Genomic DNA, 26,730 nt, shown 5'->3' with positions numbered 1-26,730 from the left:
ACTCTTCACTGGATGATTTTTCTTCATCCGATGCAACTGTGGATGCAATCTGCAAATAGCAATGAAACAATTAAAATTTGAGTTATTCTTTTGAAAGCTGATCATTTATATTATTACACTTTGAATGCAAAATTATGTAAGACACTCAGTTATTTTCCATGTATCCTAACACCCATCTCCATATTTCTGTCTTTACTACTGAAAGATGTAATTCTTGTGTTACCTCCACAGGTGATGTGGTGTCTTTTGCAGGACTCTGGACATTTGGCCCAGGTGTGGGCAGGGCAATGCTAGTGGCCTCATTTAACTGGAGAGAGATGAAAAAGTCAGTCATAACACCTTACATTACCATAGAAAACAGCTAGTACAGTCAAGAGCAATAGGATTATTACTGGCAGTTTTAATTTGTGGTGCCAAATATTAGAGCCTCAGGAAAATTATGGACAAATAATGACAATACAAGTGTTTGACACGATATCAACTATGAATTTTACTCTTTAAATGTTCATGTCCACAGGCTTTTAGAAATGTCAAAGTGAGAATGTGAAACCATTACCTTTTTATATCGAAGATAGCCATGTTTGAGCCTTGTCCTGTGTATCTTGGAATTTGTAATACCAAGGTCATGGCAGATTTCTCCCCAAAAAGTGTCATCATGGTTCGAGGCATGACGCTTGTCAATGACAGTCACTATATCCTCAATTTTTTTTTCTAGTTTTCTGGACTGTAAAACAAAAGACCATATGTAATTAAAAATTTTCATATAATCATGTTGAACATTTTGGAACCAGTATTGGCGTTTCCCCAATTAAGATTGTATTTAAGAGCGTTCTTAACTAGCTTCTTTGGAGAACGTAAAGATGTCAGGTTGGGTGGAGAGGTAGGACACGGATGCGGACTCAGATGTAAAAAGTAAAGTTGATTTATTAATTAAAAAACAAAGGTCAAAACAAAGCACAGCTGAGCTGGATTCCAAAACTAAACTGTGACAAAACAAAAACTTGACTATGGCTATGAAAACAAACAAATGACTTGCTTGCCACGACACGACACGACACGACACGACACGACACGACACGACACGACACGACACGACACGACACGACACGACACGACACGACACGACACGACACGACACGACACGACACGACACGACACGACACGCTCTATACTTAACTGAGCGTTGCGTGAAGGGTGAAGACGGAGTAAGGATCTGACAAACACAATGAGGAAACCTGGAAACTAAATACTGACTGAGTGATAGGTGAGTGAGTGCAGCTGAGGGGAAAAACAGGTGAAGTGAATGAACTAATGATTAGAACATGGGGACTGAGGGAAAAACAATGGCAAAACTAAAACATGGCATAACTTAACTAAACATGGACCCAAAAACCAAGACATGACCAACAAATGACAAAAACACCAAACTAAAAACATGGGGAGAAATCCCATGTGCGTGACAAAAGATCCCACTGAAGAAGCTGTTAACAGATGTCCAGCACTGCAGTGCTGAAAAGAAATTAATAGATGCCAGGCAAATCGATTAGACGTGCTCATTAACGCACAAGGCACAGTATAAATCTCCATAGTGTTGGGAGGGTTACTTTTAAAATGTATTCCCCTACGAATTACTGATTACATGTCCTAAAATGTTATCCATTATGTATTCCCTTGGATTACTGAAGTACAGTATTCTAAATACTTTTAGCTTACTTCAAAATCGTCTAGTTGAACTTGCTCATCTGGGACACTGATTTTAGTTAACACTTGCTTTAGAGAGTGATCTTATTACTGTCTTCAGATAAAAAGTTATGCAAATACTCAAAACACAATGTGGTACGTTTTGTCCTGCAACTAATACTATTTAAAGAAAAATGACATCCAAGGATCAACATTATTCAATTTCTTTTAACTTTATTAAGTTCCACAGCTCAGAAATTAGGGAAATTAAGATTAAAATTGGCTTGAATCGACTCATATATGTCATTTGACTATATTCGTGCCTGTTTAACTGCCCTGAGAAGTTTTTAATTTACAGGGGGCGCTGTTGCACCTAACAGGGGGGGGGGGGGCAATCATAAATGATTGCAACAGCACAAATGGGCCTATAGTCTGACAAACATCTGTATGCAGCACCTTGGGGTGGAGGAGGTGATAGCTCAGGATCAGCAGCAGGATCTATCCAGAGTTTTTTTGTCCCCTGCTGCAGTTGCAGACTGTGACTAACCATTATGACTTGTTTATTATTTAAAAGGTTTTAATGTGTACACAATAATAACCTTTTACATTGTAATGACGTGTATTTGTAATCATTTGCATATGTGTGTGCGGTGCTCCATGTGTGTCTAAGCAGAGTGTGTGTGCGTTGTGCACCCGCCCAAAAAGAGACATATTACTATCTTCATAATGCGCCCAGTGAAATACTGTGCCATTGACTTAACATCTGTAATTAATAGGCCCACCCAAAATTACTCTGGTTCACCAAAAATTGAGATCTTGCCACTGTGCTTTCTCCAAACACCCATTTGTTGAATTTTGGATGAAATAAACAAATATAATCCAGGGGAAAACAATGAAATTTATCAATTAAAAGTGTGTGATCTCAAAGTCAAAGTCAAATTTGTTTAGCACATTTCATGTACAAAACAATTCAAAGTGCTTTACATAAAATAAAAGCATTGCAGGTATGTATGTTGTATGGTGTATAAGACTCTGACCCAGTCTGGCACCTGTGATCTTGTTAACCTGCTGGGCGTCACGACTACATATAAAGAAGAGCTAATTAAAAGTAGAAATCAATCTACATAGAGTGGTCTCTGTCGTGGGCGTTGCACCCGTGGGGGATGGGGGTGTTTCGACACCCCCACTTTTACAGCAAGATGATATCATCCCCCCCACATTTTCCAAAGGTAAACCCGTTTGCCCCATGGATGTATTATATTAACGGTTTGCCCACCCTCGTATAGTGCACCAACTTACAATGTGTTTTAAAGACTCTGTACCCTCTTTAGAATAATTCCATCCAGATTTGAGCAGTCTAACTATTGCAGTTTCCATACAGGATCTAGTTTAGGGTGATCAAAATGCAAAAAATGCCATAAAATGGCCCTGTTCTGCATTTTCACAAATCACAAAAAGGTTTCACAAACCCAAACAAGGTTTTAATGAATCTACAGCCTCTTTAGAATAATTATATCCAGATTTGAGCAGTCTAAGTATTGTAGTTTCCATACAGGATCTAGTTTAGGACGATCAAAATGCAAAAATGCAGTGAAATGGCCCTTTATGCCCATCCATTTAATTTGCGAATCGGATGCCAACTTCAGCGTCGTGTCTCTGGGCTTGATGTGGCGCTCATGTGCCCCCCCTGGAACACCCCCACATTTAAAATCCCTGCTCCACCCCTGTGTACTTCAATTTAAGTCCATACATTATGGGGTTGCTTACCTTTCCAAACGTAGAGAACACAAAGACTCTAAAGTGAACAAAAGAAAAAGATATTATGTTAAACAACTGCATTTCTTCAAGTGTTTCTGTAGGCCCAAATGCGCATAGTCAGCTGTAGCCTATAAACTTAGAAATTCAGAAAATAAATAAATTCCATAATAATAACCACAGTGTAATAGCGGGCTCTGTCTGTCACCCCCCTATGTCTCTGTCAACCACTGGCCTGCAGGTAGCAACTGAGTTTCTGTGTGCTGTAGGCTCCGCAACTAACTGCGGATGAGTTTTGTAGCTACTGTAAAATAGTAAAATATCATATAAGATTTCCCCGTGCAGTAACTGCGGTCACGCCATCTGCGCTTCAGAGAGGCACGGTCGCGCTATCTACACTTGAAAATCGAGTGCGCGTCTACATCACGTCGTACGGTAAAGCGTTTGCGCCCCACGATGTATATGGGCAGATAAAATCCTTCTTAAAAAAAGAAAATCGAATTGTTTTCTGCAAACTCCACCAGATTCTTGTTCTACATGTCCCAAGCTACATCTGTGGTGATTTTGAAGTTATTTCACTGCATCATTTTCTAATAATCTGATGCTGAAATCTTACCCAATGCATGATTTATATGGGCAGATTAAAATATTAATTAAAAAAACAAAACTAATTGTTTTCTGCAAACTCTACCAGATTCTTGTTCGACATGTCACCAGCTACCTTTGTGGTGATTTTCAAGAGTTTTTCACTGCACAATTTTCTAATAATCTGATGCTGAAATCTTACCCAATGCATGATTTATATGGGCAGATTAAAATATTCATAAAAACAAAGATTCAAATTGTTTGAATAATGTAATGGCAGATGTATGTATTCCAACAAATGAAAATAATAAGAAAAGGCAACTTCGATCTAGATTGCTGAGTTTACGGGGTGCACGTGAATACACCATAAATCCGCTCGCACGCTTTACCGTACAACGCAATGTAGACGGGCACTCGATTTTCAAGTGCAGATAGCGCGACCGTGCCTCTCCGAAGCGCAGATGTGCAAAACATAATTAGGCTTCATTTGACATATTATAGCTTATTTTTCCATTTGCACTGATAACAATTTATACAACATTATATATATATATATATATATATATATATATATAATGTATCATATATTATATATATATTGAGCAAACTTTGCATTTTACCTGCTGCTGTGATTAACATCAATTAACAATTCATTTGACATATTATAGCTTATTTTGCCATTTGCACTGATAACAATTTATACAACATTATATCTATATATATATATATATATATATATATATATAGAGAGAGAGAGAGAGAGATAGATATAGATATAGATATAGATAGATCTAGATAGATATATGGATATATATATATTGTGCAAACTTTGCATATGTTACCTGCTGCTGTGCCAATTAACATCAATTAACAATTAAAATGAAGATTTTTAATAAATATTGTACTTATTCCTAGGAATGGATAGGATATGATGGCGCTATTTAGCTACTATTATGCTGTCAATGTCCCATGTCACTTTATCCCAAGGAGCCTTAAGAAATATTTGCAAGGGCAACTTACCCTCGTGCTGGCGCCATTCCTCCACATTTGACGAGAAGACGTCGTTGGAAGAGCAAATCCAGTTATAATACCGCGCATGCTCTTATTCAGTGTAAAATGACTCAAGAAACAATAGAATTATTTATATAATAGAATAAAATAAGAAAATTATTATTTATAATTGAATATATATATTCAATTATAAATAATATTTTATTATTATTTATAATAATAATAAAGAATTAAACTGCAGTGACAGTGTTTGATATGGAATCAGTTCTTGCAAACCTGGCTGATGTAATGCGCATCATGCCATTTTCACTTCAAAATAATGAACTTTGAGGCTGAATTTCTCCTAAATGATACAGTGAATGAGCTTGATACTGAGTGAGTGAACAGTCAGGATGTTCCTGAGTTCAAGTGTACACACCTTTGTCAGAAATTATGGATGAAAGGGATTTTACAGTAGCATAAATATTGCAAATAATGGCAAGGCAAGGCATCTTTATTTATATAGAGCATTTCATACTACAGGCAACTCAATGTGCTTTACATAAAGACAAGGCATTTAAAAGATAAAAATTAAAACACAGTTAAAAGCAATCAAAGAAGAGGGGGAAAAATAAAAATATAAAAAATAATCATTAATTAGTTCATTTAAAAGTGAAGAGTGCAGATAAAACACTTTCAGGTGTCATATGCACAGCTAAACAGAACTGTTTTCAGCCTGGATTTAAACATTGTCAGAGTTGAGGCCTGTCTCACATCTTCTGGAAGACTGTTCCAGATGTTAGGAGCATCAAACTGAAACGCAGCCTCACCTTGTTTAGTCCTGACTCTGGGCACCAGCAGGAGACCCCTCCCTGGGGCAGGAGACCCCTCCCTGAGGTTCTCAGAGCCCGAGTTGGTTCATATGGCTCTAACATGTCAGAGATGTACTTTGGCGCTTGACCGTGAAGAGACTTGTACACAAGCTGAGCTGTTTTAAAGTCTAATGCCTTTTTCACATCAAATGAATGACCTTTGAGACTGAATTTCTCCAAAATGATACAGTTAATGAGTTTGATACTGAGTGAGTGAACAGTCAGGATGTTACTGAGTTCAAGTGTACACACCTTTGTCAGAAATTATGGATGAAAGGGATTTTACAGTAGCATAAATATCGTGCATAATGCATTTTTCACTTCAAAATAATAAACTTTGAGACTGAATTTCTCCAAAATGATACAGTTAATGAGTTTGATACTGAGTGAGTGAACAGTCAGGATGTTACTGAGTTCAAGTGTACACACCTTTGTCAGAAATTATGGATGAAAGGGATTTTACAGTAGAATAAATATCATGCATACGAGCGTCTCTCTGCTGTTTGTTCCTCACTGAGAACCTTCATCCTGAGTTTAACAGGAACGTTGCTGCTGTTGGGACTGAAGTCGGTCACAGAGTCACTTTCAGAGATTTTCTCATCGATCTCTGATCTCTGATCAGCTGATTGAAGGCGCTGCCTCTCAAACTCCACCTTCTTCCGTATCAGCTTCGGAAGAATTCCGAAGCTGATACGGAAGAAGACGTCAGTAAGGCGCCGCCTCTCAAACTCCACCTTCTTCCGGACATGAACTCTTTCCGCATTCAGAGCCGTTAGAGCGAGGCACGAAGGGACATTTGTTCTGGTTCTGGTTTATTGTTCAGCTTCGTTTCTAACTTAGTTTGGTTTACGAGTTAAACTCTGGTTTTCTCCATCTGCTGGAACATCCTGGAATAGCTGAACTTTTCCCACAGACTCAGAGTTGGATCTGAACAATAAGAGGAAATGGCTGCTTTAACGTCACTGAGCGTCTCTCTGCTGTGTGTCGGCCTCCTGCTGTCTGCTTCTGCAGGTGAGTTTGAGCTGGGGACTGGTGGGGGGGAAACCTGTGTGAAGTTGGCACCCCAAATTATGGATGAAAAGGATTTTACAGTAGCATAAATATCGTGCATAATGCATTTTTCACTTCAAAATAATAAACTTTGAGACTGAATTTCTCCAAAATGATACAGTGAATGAGCTTGATATTGAGTGAGTGAACAGTCAGGATGTTCCTGAGTTCAAGTGTATCAACCTTTGTCAGAAATTATGGATAAAAGGGATTTTACAGTTGAGTAAAATATCTGCACGCTCCGTATCATGGACGTCATTAAACTAGTCCCGTCCGAATAGGGCTTTACAATAAACCAAACACACACAATCACCTGATGTGAACTAAAGCTGCTCAGACACTTGAACAACCAGCCTGTATTTCCAGCCTGTTTGTTTTTATGGATGAATGGTTGACATATTAAAGGAGCTGACATCAGCAGGAACCTGATCATGGCTAATGGCAGAGCTGAGACAGTCAGTCTGTAGGCGGACATCAATCTCTGAGCCTCGGTATCATCATCATTATCATCATTTTTGGGAACAGGAACTAGTAACTGTAACTAATTACTTTTTAAAAGTAACTTGACCAACACTGCTGACGGTAAATGTACTGAGTCTCACACCTGAATCATTCCTGTTGAATCACGTGATTTACATGCGTGTACGCGCTGCTCTGCAGACATTCAGCTCTGCTTGTATTTCCATGTCTTTCCTGAGCGTCTCTGTTTGTTCCTCACTGAGAACAGACGTCCTGAGTTTATCCTTCATCCTGAGTTTATCCTTCATCCTGAGTTTATCCTTCATCCTGAGTTTAACAGGAACGTTGCTGCTGTTGGGACTGACGTCGGTCAGTCACTTTCAGAGATTTTGTCATCGATCTCTGATCAGCTGATTGAAGGCGCCGCCTCTCAAACTCCACCTTCCGTATCAGCTTCGGATGAATTCGTAAGAATTCCGAAGTCTTCCGAAGCTGATGCGGAAGAAGACTTCAGTCAGGCGCCGCCTCTCAAACTCCACCTCCTTCCGCATTCAGAGCCTCTACAGCGAGGCACGAAGGGACTTTTGTTCTGGTTCTGGTTTATTGTTCAGCTTCGTTTCTAACTTAGTTTGGTTTATGAGTTAAACTGGTTTTCTGCATCTGCTGGAATATCCTGGAATAGTTTAACTTTTCTAACAGACTCAGAGTTGGATCTGTAGAATCAGAGGAAATGGCTGCTTTAAGATCCGCGTCTCTGAGTCTGCTGTGTGTCGGCCTCCTGCTGTCTGCTTCTGCAGGTGAGTTTCAGCTGGGGACTTAAGCTGGGGACTGGTGGGGGGGAAACCTGTGTGAAGTTGGCACCCCATATGTTGAAAATATGAATAGAAGCATTTTGGTTCGTTTGTGCATCGTTTTTGCACGATTGTGCAGGCAAAATCAGCGTTTGTGCACAAACCGTCTTGAAGATATTTAACTTTTAAGAGGTTGGTGACCTTAGGTCACTCAGCACCCCATTAACATCCAGATGACTAAAAAATGGTTGGAATCGTTTGTGCACGTTTGTGCACGTTTGTGCAGGCAAAATTAATGTTTGTGCACAAACCGTTTTTTTTATAATTTAACTTTTAATTTTCTGAAAGTTGGTCACTCAGCACCCCATCAACATGTCTTGGCAGTCATTATTTACCAGAGGTGTAAAAATGTTGAATATTGTAGCACACTGTTGTGATTATATACCCCTATTTGGCACAACACAAGTTAGCATTGGTCAACTGATCAAACATTAGTATTTATGCAATACTTCATATTTTCAGAGTGGTAGAGCATGATTAAGTTTAATTTTGGTAAATAGTACCACTCCCTATTTTAAATGTCTAGCTGTATATCACCATGCATATACAACAATGTTCATTCTCCTAGTCTGCAAAGTAATAGCGTAAACTACAACACAAATAAAATGCAACATGGATGCACTTCATACTTTACTGGCACAATGAAAGAAGTGCTTCATGTGTACTGTGCAAAAAATTATGGCCCGGGAAAATGGTGAAATGTATCAATTTGCTACAGGGTGGGAGGGCCTTGGGCAATAAGACTCAGTTTACCTTAAATACAAAAACCTTTCTGCAGCACCAGCCACGCATACAGCCATCTGGCCAAGGTAACTAATTTATATCTATACACTGTTAGATACTGCTATCTTAAATGCCTTATATCTCTACATATTGATGATTGATTTAAAGACAACTATAAATCCAATTCCTAAAAGTTCGGGACACTTAGGCCTAAGATGTAAATATAATTTTGTGCAAAGATTTGTGTGAAAGAAACATATCAGTGTTAAAACCAAAATTACAGTTTTGAGGGAAATGCAGGGATTACAAGGAGTTTTATTTTAGTATTGCCAAGGAAAATCACAGAAAGTCATCATTAGCCGCTTTCGGACAGACCGTTCTAAGAAAGTAGTTATCAGAACTACCCTCCTCGAATTTCGTTCTGATAACTATCCTTCCCCAGCGGAACTGTTTCAGTCTGCATTCGCACATGAGTCGGGACCTGATAGGGACTGATGCGCCGCGCGCAGCCGTCTGCTTCAGTGACGTGTTAGCCGTTAGCCGTTTAGCGCTACATTCAAACACAAAACAAAACGGTAAAAGTAAGGAGAGTAGAAAAAACACCACCAAGAAGCTAATATGGAGAGCGGGGAGGCCACTGTGTTTATGGTCTGCATGATGGTGATATTAATCATGGACAATCACATCAGGCGTCTAATATCGAGGCTGGAAAAGCTCACAGAGAGAGTCAGGAGATACTTTTTCATTTCATGAAGGAAGAAAGGAGAGCAGCGCTGCAGACAAATGAGACCAGTGTAAGTTTAACTTATTAAACACCCGCCGGTTCTGTCTGTGTCCTATGAGGAAACATTTCAGCCGTGATAGCATGACATGGGGCGTAGCTACCGACCACCACACACCTCCGTTAGATTAGTTCTATAGAACTATGAAAAGACCCGACCTCGGAGAAGGAGCTAAATAGTTATAGGAACTAAGGGAGAAAGCCCCGAGTTCCTGTATGTCCGAACACGGGAGAAAACGGCCCCGCGGATTAAAAGGTTATTAGAACTGCCAAAGGTTCCTACAGTCCGAAAGCGGCTATTGGCTCTCTGAAACATGGCACTAAAACAAAAAATCCCATATAATCGTAAAGCAGGACATATTGTACCCAATAAATACATCTAGGTCTGTCTACATACATATATACATACATACATACTAGATAATATTTTATCTATTATACCTAGATAAAATAAGTAACTCACTGACCATGCCATGAGATGAACTCAAGGTGACCTGCTAAAAGGTCAGGCCTAAAAAAAAGAAGTTTGGTTCCGGTTTTGGCTGCAACAAGTTCTGAATCTCGTCGAACATGGAACGCGACTGAACAGAAGCCTTCTTCCAACAAGACGAGATGATATAATCAATGTTAATTTAAAAAGAATGTGCTTACTCATAACGTTGCCGGTGTATTGCATTTTGAGGCAGGTGGTAATCTGTCTGTGTCAGCATATTTTCCTTTCTAAGTCTAAGTTTGTCAACGTTCATTTTGCCTGCACAAACGATTTCAACCATGTTCAAGTCATTCGGATGTTGATGAGGTGTTGAGTGAGTAAAATCAACCTCCGTTCAACCCCAGGCAGGAGAAGAAATCGCTGGTCTGGCGCTGGCCCCGCTCCCACCCCACTCACTCCTCCTCAGAGCAGGCTCTTCTTCTGGTTCTTTTACTGCCTGGGGTTGAACGGAGGTTGATTTTACTCTATATCGCCACCTCCTGGCCAGAAAACTGCCGGTTTGGCGCTATCAGTTTAGCCTGCTAATTCTGCAGTAAAACTCAGCTATGCTGTGTATAAACTTTAGTTAGGACATGCCAGTAGGATTATTTCTGCACACTCTTATGGTATGTATAGGTGTTTTTTGTATGCAATACACTTCAAAATGACATAAAAATCGAAGATTGTGCCTTTAAGACGGTTTGTGCACAAACGCTGATTTTGCCTGCAAAATCGTGCACAAACGAACCAAAATGCTTTTATTCATATTTTCAACATATGGGGTGCCAACTTCACACAGGTGTGGGGGAGACATGAAGCTTCATAAATATGGAGGAAAAATCTGTACCGTAATTCAAATGAAAAAGCATTAACAGAAATTAGAGGAAACCCCCGGTAGAGCTGGCTCCTCCCAACTACACCCGACTGCAGCCATATCAGGAGAAAATAACAGTCAGCAGGTGTTTAAAGGGATAGTTCGCCTATTTTGACATGAAGCTGTATGACATCCCATATCAGCAACATCATTTATGAACATTTTCTTACCCCCTGCTGCAGTCGCGTAAGAAGCTGGCCGTGGGCTCCGGTGCGACATGCGGAATACGGGCCCTCTAGTGGTCATAGTGACATTTAAGGGAGGACTTAACATAAGGGTGCCTAATCCTCAAGGATCAAAGATAGCCTACAGAAGTAGTTTATATTGTTGTACATAAAAACATACTCCACAACATTGAGTCAATAATATGGGAAAACTTTACAAATCATTTTTATTAATAGGCCTATACGGTAATCAAATATATACAGCATTGACATTAGCGCATGCCATGGATAGGCTCAAAGCGCTGAAACCTCGCCTTCTGCTGAAACCGCAAGCTCTTACAGTATGGTTGCCCTAAACATGAACTGCGTAGAAACTGAACTTGGGCTTTACAACTGTGCAGAAACAAAGAAAAAATCATACGACCATCAATGTACATTAATCAGAATGCCATTTTACGAGCCTTGCGTTGTGCAAAATCATCAACGATGTCACCAATATTTAATGCTCTGGCTCTCCTGTTTTCAATGGATAGTATAGCTAACCCACTGAGTCTGTCCTGCCCCATGCTGCTCCTTAGGTATGTCTTTATAAGTTTTAGTTTTGAAAATGATCGCTCAGCTGTTGCCACAGTCACAGGTAGTGTGAGAAACAGCATGAGCGCAGTGCACACTTCACCGAATGTGGATGTTACCGTATCATAATCCACCACAAGCATTTTGGCCAGTTGTAAAATGGATGTTTTTTGCGCAATCTCTGATTTGAAACACGACCTAAATGAGAGGAGTTGACTTGGAAACGTTGGTGCGATGTCCCTGGCATAATAATCAGATAAACGCTTCGCTTTTGCAAACAGGTCATCATCTCCTGCGAGCTGAAGGGTGGTAGGACGCAAAGCTTCAAACAAACGACACGTTTCCCGCATACTTTTAAATCTTTGTGAGAGTTGGGCGTTTATTATGTCCAGAGTGCCATTAAATATATTCACTCTGAAGTAACCCTCTGCGTCGGTAAAACGCTCATCTTCAGACAGTTCGTCAAAGTGACGCTTCACTCTCCTTGCTCTAACATTTTCAAATGCGCTCTGAACCCCCCATTTACTTAAGAGCGTCTGCGCTGTAGTCTTGGCCTGGTCAAATGCACCCCGGTACTCAGAGATGACTTGTATCGAGTTTTCTAGTAACTGAATTGCGGTCTGCAAATCTGTGTCTGTCTTTTGAAGTGTTTTTGACACAGCATTGACAGTCTCCAACACTTTTGTCTGCACGACGAGCAAAAAAATTAAACAAAATTTTTCCATCAATTTCGTAAGCCCAGCGGCTTCGTTACGCTCATCCCCTTTGTCACTTGTCAGAGCTATTTTTGTCAGCACCCGCATTACATCCACATACCTGTACTGTATAGCACTGAGGGAATCGAATCTGGAGGACCAGCGAGTGGGGCATAATCTCTTCAGTCACATCTGGGTGATCTGAGCCATCTGCTGTAATTATGCCACTGAGCATGTTCCATCTTTTAATGCTGGTTCCAAAGAATGTGTAGATGTGTTCTATGTTGTCATAAAACTGATCAACATCTGGGATGTTTTTCACTGCATCATTCAAAACCAAATTCAAATTGTGCGCTGCACAGTGAACATATGTCGCAAGCGGCTCACTCTCCGGTATTCTGGCCTGCACCCCTGAGTAAATGCCACTCATATTTGCGGCTCCGTCGTAACCCTGCCCACGGCATTTTGATAAGTCAAGACCGTTGCACGGGATGCTGTCCAGCACATTAACTGCCAACTCACTTGCGGATGTATCGACGGTCTCCACAAATCCCAGAAACGACTCCATTATCTTTACATCGACAGCTTTGTCCATCGCATTTCGAACTATTGTTACATATCTGTATACTTGGCTGAGTTGGTCGTGCTTGGACAGATCCTGTGTGCTATCCATTATGATGGAAAAAAACGGAGCTTCATTAATATCAGCTGTGATTGCGTGCTGAACTCTCAAGGACAGTATGTGAATGAGCTCGTTTTGGATAGCTGGACTAGGGTATTTAATGGAACCCTGTGGTCGGCTTATGAGCTCTTTCAGTAAAGGGTCGTAACCCACGAGCAGCTCAATTATAGAAAGAAAATTCCCACTATTGGGCTGTCCCAGTACCTCCCAAAGAGCCCTGAATGCAAGGTTACAAGACGCCAGAGTAAGGCCCAATCCCAATTCACCCCTTACCCCTTCCCCTCCGTTGTAGCCCTTGAAACGGAGGGCTTCAGCCAGGCAGACTCCGTTTGAAGGGGTATGATATATTTCCCAGAGTACAACGCGACTACCGGGAGATCGCAAGTCTTTTTAATCGTTTTAGGTTGTGATAACTGGTGCATTGTGTGAGTTTAACATGGTGGCAATGTGTAGTTGTTTTCTGCTATAAACGCACATGGGAAAAGTCGCTATTTTACATGAGTAATCGGTCAATGCATGTGAAGGTGCTGCGAAAGAGTTGTCGTTTTTTAAATTGTAACACGAGTATTTACAAGCAATGTAGTTGGTTAACCATAGAGAAGTTCCTTTTGAGTGACATGAGCGTCATTTCGCTACCTATCATCACAAGTATTCATATACGTGACTGATTCACAGGGACTCAAGCACTAAGAGCCTGATCAGGTTTAGCGCCGAAAATGAAGATCTGTTTCTAAAGTCATCCCCATCCCCAAAAAGAAGTAGGAAGTCCAATCCCATAATGGATTACCTGATACAGGAGAGCCTGGAGGAGCAGAAGCGCCACGAGCAGAAAACGGAGCGCTTTTTAGCTCGGTTTGAGCGCATGATAGACAAACTTTACGGTGAGTTGATGCGCCATGCACCTATTGTACACACAGCCACCACTACCGCATTCTGAAACACCTTTTTAAATTTTTTACAATGGATGAAAGTGCATGCTATAATGTCATGTCGTGTCTTGTTCCCCCAGAACATCACTGAGCCCATGCAGCACCTCCGATGCGCCCTCCGCTGTTCCTGCTCCAGTCATCTCGTTCTCGATGATTGCACTGTTGCCCGTTTATGTTCATACTGTTTATATTCATACTGTTTATTGTCCATATTTTCACCACACACTTTAAGCTGTTATTTCTGAAAATGAGCTGCCTTACCAGTCTGTAATGTGAGCCTATTAAAAGAAATTAAGGACAAAAGGTTTGCCAAGGTTTGAGCATGATTATCACATCAACATCATATTAACGACTGGAACGGATATTGGTATGAAGAGATTTATTATACAAGGGATAACAAAAAAATTGGGGTACATGTTGTGGTCCAATGGGCAATAATTTGTAGGATGACCCGTCTGCTGGAAAGAAAAACATGGAAAGATCAGGCTTTCATCCTCCCAAACCAACACATTGATAGCACACACAATGCAGTGCATTTATTTAAGTCATCAAATCTGAACCTGGTACAAAGAAAACCGCTTCAAAAACGCATGAGCTGCATGTTTATCCCAAACGGAACGAGGCGAGTAACAAAGGCTAAACGTTAGCTTATGCTTTCAGCTAGGTTAGCCAGGTTAGGATACTACTCCAATCAATAAATCAGCAAATCCAACGAGACAAGCAAATTGTTTCTATATTACACGATATCACAAATGTACAGTTAGAAGCACTTTCAAACACACACACACATTATCATATTCACACGCCGGCTCTGGAAGCTACCAGCTGCTCACTCACAAGCGTTATTTGCATTAATTTCTTATTGTACATACCGTAACAGGATCCAGCAATGCTCCCAGATGTGGAAGACGCCTTCGCCTGATGGCACTCCGTCGATTCGACGCAGATATTTCTAAAAATCCGAATAGCCCAGGACAGCGCGAACACCACAGCGCCGGTCATGTTTGTTTACTTCTGGCTAAAGCTGTCGCTTTTGGTTACGTAACAACTGACGGCGCGGACTTATTACGTTCATGAGTGTGAAGTGCTGTCCCAATTCAAAGGGGTGACATTCTTAGCCCTTCGCCTACCCCTCCGTTTGAAGGGGCGAGGGGTAGGGGCGAGGGGTAGGCGAAGGGGTAGAAAATAGAATTGGGATTGGGCCCAAGTGTAACATTGACTATGCGCTCCAGCACTCCTCGCCAAAAAAGTGCGGAATTACGCACATCCCTCTCCAAATCTTTGTCAATGGTACCATGGAGCTTCCATTGCTCAAACACAACACAATTGGCTGAGAGGACTCGTGACATTCAATTTTTTGCGACAGATGGCCCCAATCATTTACTCCATTCACCCATGCGTTATTATAATGCGATGAACGGCGATCTCCAAATAGCCAGCATGGTTCACAGTAAGCACAATCCAATTTTGGTGAATAGCAAAGCCACATCCGTGGCAATTTGACACCTGCCTTTGTTTGGGTATGATAAAACACATCAGAAAAAGAGCGATTGTGTTTATTTTTAGGAAAAGGGCCGCTAGGTTTACATGAACCCATTGTTAAAATGTAGTTTTTAACAGAAGCGTCCAAGAAATGTTCTTGAAAGTGTCCCCTGTCTGTAGGATAACGTTCTTCCCCCGCTCCTGTCCTGTCCAGCTCCTGTTCTGCACTGTCACTGCCTGACGCCTGTTTACCGCTAACAGTTTTGTCTGCAGACAGGTCATTTTATTTCACCGGTTCACGATCTGAAATTTGGATAAACATGTAGGCCTATGCTTACATCTTCGTTCTCGTAGAGCAGTGGTTCCCAATCTTTTTTGGCCTGAGTACCCCCTGAGCCTTCTTGTCACACCACGAGTACCCCCTCACACATACAACGCGTGCGATGATTCTCCAAAAGTAGAGCAACACAGTGGTTATTACATGAAAATCATTTTAATTAATATCCTTAACTTGAACATAAAATTCTCAGGCGTTCTCTCTTTTTTTTAACCTCAGTTGAATTCAACATAAGAATAAAAAACATTTTCTTGAAATATAAATAATTAACCAAAATAGCATAAATACTAAATCAAAATAATCTTCCTTTGTTATCTAACTTAAACAAGTAACAATTCTCTTTTTTTTAAGAATACATTAACATAACTCATTTCTCTCTCTTTTTAACCCATTGGCGCCTAAAGCACCTGCAAAAAAGGCTGCTCAATGCCTAAGCCAGTTTTTGGAAAAGGTCCCCAATGCCTGAGGGTTTTTTTTTTTTTTTTAACTAAAAACAATTCATTGAAAACACCTAAGAAAAATTTAAAAAATTTTCGCTGGCTGGATTGTATTACTTTTTTTTTTATCAATGTTGGACATTTGGTTCATGTAGTTTTGCTTTATGATTCAGGATAATACCCAATGCTGCTATTTATTATACTACTATTACTATACTGTTACTATACTATAACTAAATCATAATCATAATATCAGCAATAATAATGAATGATAAAAAAAAACCTGCAATATATCTTGCATTGTGCAGTTACACTGTATACTTCAGTGACACGACTTCTAAAACATCATAGTTGTCATACTGCAGTAATTCGCACCGGGCTCTCTTTTTTTTTACATAAGGGCAACGCCACTCAAATAAGAATGAGAAGTCGTCAGAATGCAGCGCAAGAATAAATAATTACATCATGTCGAAACGATCTCGTGCCATCACTCGGGCGACATTTGTCTGATACAGCCACTTGCTCTGCCTCCAGTAATCCCGGCGAGTTGGTAGTTTGATTATTCCAAAAGTTAGGCAGAGACCGATGAAAGATTTCCTCTCCTGCTTTGACACGGGGCTCCACTTCAAGTTGGATGGTGTGTGGCCGCGCCAACTCCACATCACTTCCATCGCTGTCACAGTATGTCTCGTTAACCGCAGCCATTGTAGCCGAGCTGTCAAATTAGCTACAAACGCACTATTGCAGAACAGGCTAATCGAAAACACCCACCTCATGTGTATTTGAACCAATTATTGTGCATTACATGCTGCATGCGTCTTGAAAATAATGATAAATGAACAATGTTGCGCTACGCAACATCCGGCGTCAATGGGTTAAGAATACATTAACAGGCCTATCTCATGTAACATTTATCACAAAACGGGAGTCTCCTTCAAAAACAGTCCTCCATAAAAGTATGACGCCTTAATAAATAAATAAAAAAAATTAAAAAAAATCCCCTTGAGCCGCCGCGTACCCCCTGCAGTACCTCCGCGTACCACTAGGGGTACGCGTACCCCCGGTTGGGAAACACTGTCGTAGAGAACAGCCCGGCGGCAGCCGGCTTCTCGTGATCGTGCGGTTCTCGCGAAGAGAGCCGTCCGAGCGGCTGACAGTTCATGAAGTGCTGCAAGGGGTCCGCGGGACGTGCGGAGAAGCTTAAGATTTGCTTGCGACGGGCAAGGTGACCGTCGCTGGCCAGGGTACTGAAGTGCCACTGACTGAGAGCTCAGCGGATGACGGGTGAGCGTAGTTGCGCTGAAATTCTACCGAATGACAGCTCAGTGGAGAATAAACGGGCCCTGCAACGGCCACGGGCCCCAGTGCGGCTGAACCTGCTATAGTTACGCGCCTGCCCTGCTGCGTCCTGTGAGCCGAGTTCCAGCATCGTTTTGGTGTTGATGAAGGTAGTCCGGCTAGTTGGCTGATGCATTCTAACAGATGTTCTGCGGCAGCCGTGCACACACCAAAGGGAACCTGCTCCTTCCCATCAGGAACTGAACATAAACAGCATTTGTTGGGGCTCCTCTTGTTTAGTCCTCGGGGTACAGATGATGCTGCTGTGGAAGTTCAGAGTTCCACTCTGAGCTGTAACCTCTCTGCTCTGTGTTGTTTCCTCTCTCTGTAACCTCTCTGCTCTGTGATGTTTCCTCTCTCTGTAACCTCTCTGCTCTGTGTTGTTTCCTCTCTGTAACCTCTCTGCTCTGTGTTGTTTCCTCTCTGTAACCTCTCTGCTCTGTGATGTTTCCTCTCTCTGTAACCTCTCTGCTCTGTGTTGTTTCCTCTCTCTGTAACCTCTCTGCTCTGTGTTGTTTCCACTCTGAGCTGTAACCTCTCTGCTCTGTGTTGTTTCCTCTCTCTGTAACCTCTCTGCTCTGTGATGTTTCCTCTCTCTGTAACCTCTCTGCTCTGTGTTGTTTCCTCTCTCTGTAACCTCTCTGCTCTGTGTTGTTTCCTCTCTCTGTAACCTCTCTGCTCTGTGTTGTTTCCTCTCTGTAACCTCTCTGCTCTGTGTTGTTTCCTCTCTCTGTAACCTCTCTGCTCTGTGTTGTTTCCTCTCTCTGTAACCTCTCTGCTCTGTGTTGTTTCCTCTCTCTGTAACCTCTCTGCTCTGTGTTGTTTCCTCTCTCTGTAACCTCTCTGCTCTGTGTTGTTTCCTCTCTCTGTAACCTCTCTGCTCTGTGTTGTTTCCTCTCTGTAACCTCTCTGCTCTGTGTTGTTTCCTCTCTCTGTAACCTCTCTGCTCTGTGTTGTTTCCTCTCTCTGTAACCTCTCTGCTCTGTGTTGTTTCCTCTCTGTAACCTCTCTGCTCTGTGTTGTTTCCTCTCTGTAACCTCTCTGCTCTGTGTTGTTTCCTCTCTCTGTAACCTCTCTGCTCTGTGTTGTTTCCTCTCTCTGTAACCTCTCTGCTCTGTGTTGTTTCCTCTCTGTAACCTCTCTGCTCTGTGATGTTTCCTCTCTGTAACCTCTCTGCTCTGTGTTGTTTCCTCTCTCTGTAACCTCTCTGCTCTGTGTTGTTTCCTCTCTGTAACCTCTCTGCTCTGTGTTGTTTCCTCTCTCTGTAACCTCTCTGCTCTGTGTTGTTTCCTCTCTGTAACCTCTCTGCTCTGTGTTGTTTCCTCTCTCTGTAACCTCTCTGCTCTGTGTTGTTTCCTCTCTCTGTAACCTCTCTGCTCTGTGTTGTTTCCTCTCTCTGTAACCTCTCTGCTCTGTGTTGTTTCCTCTCTGTAACCTCTCTGCTCTGTGTTGTTTCCTCTCTGTAACCTCTCTGCTCTGTGTTGTTTCCTCTCTCTGTAACCTCTCTGCTCTGTGTTGTTTCCTCTCTGTAACCTCTCTGCTCTGTGTTGTTTCCTCTCTCTGTAACCTCTCTGCTCTGTGTTGTTTCCTCTCTCTGTAACCTCTCTGCTCTGTGTTGTTTCCTCTCTGTAACCTCTCTGCTCTGTGTTGTTTCCTCTCTCTGTAACCTCTCTGCTCTGTGTTGTTTCCTCTCTGTAACCTCTCTGCTCTGTGTTGTTTCCTCTCTCTGTAACCTCTCTGCTCTGTGTTGTTTCCTCTCTCTGTAACCTCTCTGCTCTGTGTTGTTTCCTCTCTGTAACCTCTCTGCTCTGTGTTGTTTCCTCTCTCTGTAACCTCTCTGCTCTGTGTTGTTTCCTCTCTGTAACCTCTCTGCTCTGTGTTGTTTCCTCTCTCTGTAACCTCTCTGCTCTGTGTTGTTTCCTCTCTCTGTAACCTCTCTGCTCTGTGTTGTTTCCTCTCTCTGTAACCTCTCTGCTCTGTGTTGTTTCCTCTCTGTAACCTCTCTGCTCTGTGTTGTTTCCTCTCTCTGTAACCTCTCTGCTCTGTGTTGTTTCCTCTCTCTGTAACCTCTCTGCTCTGTGTTGTTTCCTCTCTCTGTAACCTCTCTGCTCTGTGTTGTTTCCTCTCTCTGTAACCTCTCTGCTCTGTGTTGTTTCCTCTCTGTAACCTCTCTGCTCTGTGATGTTTCCTCTCTGTAACCTCTCTGCTCTGTGTTGTTTCCTCTCTGTAACCTCTCTGCTCTGTGTTGTTTCCTCTCTCTGTAACCTCTCTGCTCTGTGTTGTTTCCTCTCTGTAACCTCTCTGCTCTGTGTTGTTTCCTCTCTCTGTAACCTCTCTGCTCTGTGTTGTTTCCTCTCTCTGTAACCTCTCTGCTCTGTGTTGTTTCCTCTCTCTGTAACCTCTCTGCTCTGTGTTGTTTCCTCTCTGTAACCTCTCTGCTCTGTGTTGTTTCCTCTCTCTGTAACCTCTCTGCTCTGTGTTGTTTCCTCTCTCTGTAACCTCTCTGCTCTGTGTTGTTTCCTCTCTCTGTAACCTCTCTGCTCTGTGTTGTTTCCTCTCTCTGTAACCTCTCTGCTCTGTGTTGTTTCCTCTCTCTGTAACCTCTCTGCTCTGTGTTGTTTCCTCTCTCTGTAACCTCTCTGCTCTGTGTTGTTTCCTCTCTGTAACCTCTCTGCTCTGTGTTGTTTCCTCTCTGTAACCTCTCTGCTCTGTGTTGTTTCCTCTCTCTGTAACCTCTCTGCTCTGTGATGTTTCCTCTCTCTGTAACCTCTCTGCTCTGTGTTGTTTCCTCTCTCTGTAACCTCTCTGCTCTGTGTTGTTTCCTCTCTCTGTAACCTCTCTGCTCTGTGTTGTTTCCTCTCTGTAACCTCTCTGCTCTGTGTTGTTTCCTCTCTCTGTAACCTCTCTGCTCTGTGATGTTTCCTCTCTCTGTAACCTCTCTGCTCTGTGATGTTTCCTCTCTGTAACCTCTCTGCTCTGTGTTGTTTCCTCTCTCTGTAACCTCTCTGCTCTGTGATGTTTCCTCTCTGTAACCTCTCTGCTCTGTGTTGTTTCCTCTCTGTAACCTCTCTGCTCTGTGTTGTTTCCTCTCTGTAACCTCTCTGCTCTGTGTTGTTTCCTCTCTCTGTAACCTCTCTGCTCTGTGTTGTTTCCTCTCTGTAACCTCTCTGCTCTGTGTTGTTTCCTCTCTGTAACCTCTCTGCTCTGTGTTGTTTCCTCTCTCTGTAACCTCTCTGCTCTGTGTTGTTTCCTCTCTGTAACCTCTCTGCTCTGTGTTGTTTCCTCTCTCTGTAACCTCTCTGCTCTGTGTTGTTTCCTCTCTCTGTAACCTCTCTGCTCTGTGTTGTTTCCTCTCTCTGTAACCTCTCTGCTCTGTGTTGTTTCCTCTCTGTAACCTCTCTGCTCTGTGTTGTTTCCTCTCTGTAACCTCTCTGCTCTGTGTTGTTTCCTCTCTGTAACCTCTCTGCTCTGTGTTGTTTCCTCTCTGTAACCTCTCTGCTCTGTGTTGTTTCCTCTCTCTGTAACCTCTCTGCTCTGTGTTGTTTCCTCTCTCTGTAACCTCTCTGCTCTGTGTTGTTTCCTCTCTCTGTAACCTCTCTGCTCTGTGTTGTTTCCTCTCTGTAACCTCTCTGCTCTGTGTTGTTTCCTCTCTGTAACCTCTCTGCTCTGTGTTGTTTCCTCTCTGTAACCTCTCTGCTCTGTGTTGTTTCCTCTCTGTAACCTCTCTGCTCTGTGTTGTTTCCTCTCTGTAACCTCTCTGCTCTGTGTTGTTTCCTCTCTGTAACCTCTCTGCTCTGTGATGTTTCCTCTCTCTGTAACCTCTCTGCTCTGTGTTGTTTCCTCTCTCTGTAACCTCTCTGCTCTGTGTTGTTTCCTCTCTCTGTAACCTCTCTGCTCTGTGTTGTTTCCTCTCTCTGTAACCTCTCTGCTCTGTGTTGTTTCCTCTCTCTGTAACCTCTCTGCTCTGTGTTGTTTCCTCTCTCTGTAACCTCTCTGCTCTGTGTTGTTTCCTCTCTCTGTAACCTCTCTGCTCTGTGTTGTTTCCTCTCTGTAACCTCTCTGCTCTGTGTTGTTTCCTCTCTGTAACCTCTCTGCTCTGTGTTGTTTCCTCTCTCTGTAACCTCTCTGCTCTGTGTTGTTTCCTCTCTCTGTAACCTCTCTGCTCTGTGTTGTTTCCTCTCTCTGTAACCTCTCTGCTCTGTGTTGTTTCCTCTCTCTGTAACCTCTCTGCTCTGTGTTGTTTCCTCTCTCTGTAACCTCTCTGCTCTGTGTTGTTTCCTCTCTGTAACCTCTCTGCTCTGTGTTGTTTCCTCTCTGTAACCTCTCTGCTCTGTGTTGTTTCCTCTCTGTAACCTCTCTGCTCTGTGTTGTTTCCTCTCTGTAACCTCTCTGCTCTGTGTTGTTTCCTCTCTCTGTAACCTCTCTGCTCTGTGTTGTTTCCTCTCTCTGTAACCTCTCTGCTCTGTGTTGTTTCCTCTCTCTGTAACCTCTCTGCTCTGTGTTGTTTCCTCTCTCTGTAACCTCTCTGCTCTGTGTTGTTTCCTCTCTCTGTAACCTCTCTGCTCTGTGTTGTTTCCTCTCTGTAACCTCTCTGCTCTGTGTTGTTTCCTCTCTCTGTAACCTCTCTGCTCTGTGTTGTTTCCTCTCTGTAACCTCTCTGCTCTGTGTTGTTTCCTCTCCTGCAGAACACAGAATCATCACAGCTGAACCTGGACAGGATGTTACTCTGACATGTAGAGCTCCCAACAACAACCCCATCATAGTTGTAGAGTGGAGCAGAGCTGATCTGGGTAAAGAATATGTTCTCATCTACCGTGATGATCAGCTCGATCTTGAAGGCCAGCATCCATCTTATAAGAACCGGGTGGATCTGCAGGACAGACAGATGAAGGATGGAGACGTGTCTCTGATTCTGAAGGATGTGACGACTGAGGACAGAGGAACATATGAGTGTCGAATCTTCCAGGAAGAAATAAATGATGGAAAGATATCTGATCCCATCAGCATCATCCACCTGGCAGTTGTTGAACCAGGTGAGTGTGAGTGTGTCTCTGGATCAGAGCTGAAGCAGCTTCCTGTTGTTGATGTGAGAGTGAAACATCTCAGATCAGATGTTTCAGGTGTTTTCTAAAGATGTTGTTGATGAGACTCTGTAGAAAGCAGCTGGTCTGAGTGCAGGAGATGATGTGGGACAGCAGTTTGAAGAGGAAATGTTCTTCAGTCATCACCTGACAGCTGCTAACCACATCTGTTTCTGACCTGCAGGGAAGAGAACTGGAGGAGGAGAGGAGGAAGGAAACAGTCGAGAACCTGTTGGACTGATGATTGCACTCTCAGGTTTCTTCACATCTCTTCTTCCTCTTGCTGCTGTTGGTTTCCTGATCTATAGAAGAAGATCTGCCCGTCTGAATCGATATCTGCCTCCAGCAGTTGGTAAGATCTCATCTGTGTGAACATCTGACCTGTGAGTGTCCTGCTGCTGTTTGTGGTTCTTAGTGATCATTCCAACATGTAGAACCACAGAAGAGCTGAACTAAGACAGAACCTGCACATGTTAAACATGTTAAACATATTAAATCCTGGATTTTATTATCATGAAGCAGTTGGTGTTCTGAATCAGGATGAGCCCCTCCAAGTAAGCTGGAGGAGGAGAGAAGGATGGGCTGTTGCACTGATTGTTTGACCGTCAGGTTTCTTCTGCTGATGATTATTAATCTTTATCATGTGAATATGAGCTGTTTATGTGTTGATCAACGTGTGAAAAGTTTTCTGTGTGGATTCTCTGAGTTTCACTTCTTTACCTGATGGAGGGAAATCAGCTGTTGGTTCAGAACCAGTTTCAGCTGTTTTGTTGCTCATCAGACCTCCTGAGGTCCAGCTCAGAGCAGGGTGGGCTCTCTGGTGTCTCCTCACTCTGATGCTGCTGTGGAAGTTCAGAGTTCCACTCTGAGCTCTGTAACCTCTCTGCTCTGTGTTGTTTCCTCTCTGTAACCTCTCTGCTCTGTGTTGTTTCCTCTCTCTGTAACCTCTCTGCTCTGTGTTGTTTCCTCTCTGTAACCTCTCTGCTCTGTGTTGTTTCCTCTCTCTGTAACCTCTCTGCTCTGTGTTGTTTCCTCTCTCTGTAACCTCTCTGCTCTGTGTTGTTTCCTCTCTCTGTAACCTCTCTGCTCTGTGTTGTTTCCTCTCTCTGTAACCTCTCTGCTCTGTGTTGTTTCCTCTCTGTAACCTCTCTGCTCTGTGTTGTTTCCACTCCTGCAGAGAGTCTGAAGAAGGAGACAACTGAGAACAGAGGAACAGACCAGGAGAGAGAATTAAAGACCAGCAGCACCTTCATCCTTTTGGGAGTTATTGAACCAGGTGAGTGTGAGTGTGTCTCTGGATCAGAGCTGAAGCAGCTTCCTGTTGTTGATGTGAGAGTGAAACATCTCAGATCAGATGTTTCAGGTGTTTCCTAAAGATGTTGCTGATGAGACTCTGTAGAAAGCAGCTGGTCTGAGTGCAGGAGATGATGTGGGACAGCAGTTTGAAGAGGAAATGTTCTTCAGTCATCACCTGACAGCTGCTAACCACACCTGTTTCTGACCTGCAGGGCCGGAGGAGAGAAGGAAGGAGGAGAGAAGGAAGGAGGAGAGAAGGAAGACTTTCTTGGACTGAAAGTTGGTCTGACAGTTTTCTCTTCTTGCTGTTGGTGGTTTCCTGATCTATAGAAGAAAAGCTTCGTTTCTGAAGCTGGATTCCCAGCAGCCTCCTTCAGGTGAAACATCTGAACTGTGAGTGTCCTGCTGCTGTTTGTGGTTCTTAGTGATCATTCCAACATGTAGAACCACAGAAGAGCTGAACTAAGACAGAACCTGCACATGTTGAACATGTTCAACATGTCCTGGATTGTCTTAGTATACCGCTGCTATGCTGATGATACCCAGCTCTATCTGTCGTTCCCACCTGACGATATACACAAACCACACCTGAACTCAGCATAAATCTCGTGCTGAGAGTTCCTTTTGGGTTTCTTCTGGGGATCATTGTTAATCTTTATCATGTAAATATGTTTATGTGTTTATCATCGTGTGAAAAGTGCAGTTTTCTGTGTGGATTCAAGCCTTGAATGCAGGGCTGCTGGTGCAGAGAGCTCTGATATGTGAACACAGGAAGAAGAATCATCTCTCAGCTCATATCAGCTGCTTGTTTCTGTCCTGAAGTCACTGAGGATGTTTTATTCATGGTGTGCAGCTTCTGCTCTTCTGCACACAGCATGAACTGTACAAGTTAAAGTGTTTGTTGGTTCTTTAACCCGAAAGCCTCCAGCAGCATCCATGTTTCCTCATTAAAGCTCTGAAAGAGGAATGAGTGAAACCTGTCTGAGTGTTTCTGTAACCTGAGACAGCCGTCAGGCTCCTCCTCCTCTGTCTCAGTCTGATGATGTCATCATGTTACTGTGATCATGTGATGAACACACGGATGACCTCAGACTTCATCCAACCATCAGTTCACCTCAAGCTAAAGATTAGGTTTATAAAATAACTGAAGGCTGTTTTAAAGACTTTTTCAGGTTTTTTAGGCTTGTTGCTGCATCAGTGTTAAAATAAGAATAAATGTTTCTGTAAATGTTCAAATGTACTCATTATTTCTGCATTTTGTTGCTGTTGTTTTGCCAATAAATGATTGCACTTGTAACTCTCTGTGTTGTGTATTTATTTCCATGTTCCTCAGCATGGAACAGGGAGCGTTCCCTCCCTGAGAGGAAAGTCGTGTCAGATATCATGTTTTTCTATCTTTCTATGAGCTGTGAGGCCAAACAGCAACAGACTGCAGCTGGTTTTTCTCAGGGTTGAAGGTTGTTTTTGTCACTTTTCTGCCACAAGAGGAAAACAGCACAGCTTCATCCAGTGGAGTCGTCCCGTGATGTCATCCGTATGCGACACAGACCCGGCATTCATCAGCCTCCGGGCACAGAAGCGTCTGCAGCTTGTCCTCTAACCTCGGTGTTGCTCTGCGTTCTCACTTTCACCTCGTTGTTGAACACAGAAATAATGAAATAATTAAGTCTCTCTGTCGCTGTTGTCGCGTTTTTAAACTTGGCGGGATTCCTGTGAAGGAGTCGCTTTCATGACTCATCCAGCAGCGTCACTCCCTGGCCAATCAGTGGCCTGCAGGCTGCAGACGTCACATTTCTTTCTTGGAACCCCGGCCCGGAGCTATAGAGTAATACATATTAATATATTTAGTAATAGTTTTACATATAAATATATTTAGTGATAGTTTTACATATTAATATATTTAGTAATAGCTTTACATATTAATATATTTAGTATATTTATTTACTCTATAGCTCTGCCCCTGCCGAGTCGCTGCTAAACCTGTAGCCATAGCAACAGCAGACGCCGCATCGACCGCTGGGGCGCGAGAAATGCGGCCGCCATCTTGGACCGGTCATTCTACCCACAGACACCCATCGAGTATTCAAGATGCCGGAGCACTGGGCGGCAGGAGTCGGTGGATTAGTTTCCTCAGGTAAGATTCAACATTATTATTGGTTGTGTTTTGTGAATATAATATTATTTTACTGTATTATTTTACTGCTTAACCCACTACGCCACCCACCGCCCCCAGATCTGAGTTTCATGGCTTCATCCGTCTGCTCTGTGGACCACGAGTCCCCTTTGAACTCGGGTTCCTTCAGGAAAGTCCAGCCTTTTTAAACAGTTTCTTCCTTTCGGCTGCTTCTGAGATACTTCGGCTCGTTTCATTTACAGAACCCACAGTCCAGTGAGTTGGGAGCTGAAGACTCATCTTTCATGCTGACTGTGTGAGTAACAACCTTTAACGTGGGATAAAGTCTCTCTGCTGTGGAGCTCTATCATCCCATCATGGGAGCCTTAAACCTGCTGGTTTAACCCTCATACCTGATATTAAACAACTTCATTTCTGAAAAGGGACATTTTTGTCCCCTTTTAAAACGACCTAAAAACATCATGTGTTAATATTGGTTTCCGCTTTTTTT

General features: G+C 42.6%; 1 protein-coding gene across 2 annotated transcripts; it reads left to right on the top strand.

The window, feature by feature from the left end:
• The first annotated feature begins 6,621 nt into the window (after window positions 1-6,621).
• Window positions 6,622-25,403, top strand: LOC142368954 (butyrophilin subfamily 2 member A1-like). 2 transcript variants are annotated; one of them, XM_075451173.1, is made up of 5 exons: window positions 6,622-6,893; window positions 22,415-22,762; window positions 22,995-23,162; window positions 23,988-24,086; window positions 24,319-25,403. In XM_075451173.1, the coding sequence occupies exons 1-5, from the start codon at window positions 6,827-6,829 to the stop codon at window positions 24,381-24,383; spliced, it is 747 nt and encodes a 248-aa protein (XP_075307288.1). In that variant the 5' UTR covers window positions 6,622-6,826; the 3' UTR covers window positions 24,384-25,403. The 2 variants fall into 2 exon arrangements, with proteins under 2 accessions (XP_075307288.1, XP_075307290.1); XM_075451175.1 differs by lacking the exon at window positions 6,622-6,893 and adding an exon at window positions 7,925-8,188.
• Window positions 25,404-26,730: the final 1,327 nt, after the last annotated feature.

The sequence above is a fragment of the Odontesthes bonariensis genome, chromosome 19, assembly GCF_027942865.1.
Source record: "Odontesthes bonariensis isolate fOdoBon6 chromosome 19, fOdoBon6.hap1, whole genome shotgun sequence".
NCBI lineage: Eukaryota > Metazoa > Chordata > Actinopteri > Atheriniformes > Atherinopsidae > Odontesthes > Odontesthes bonariensis.
The sequence above is the reverse complement of the archived record's forward strand: the minus strand, read 5'-3'. Positions and strand labels throughout refer to the sequence as shown.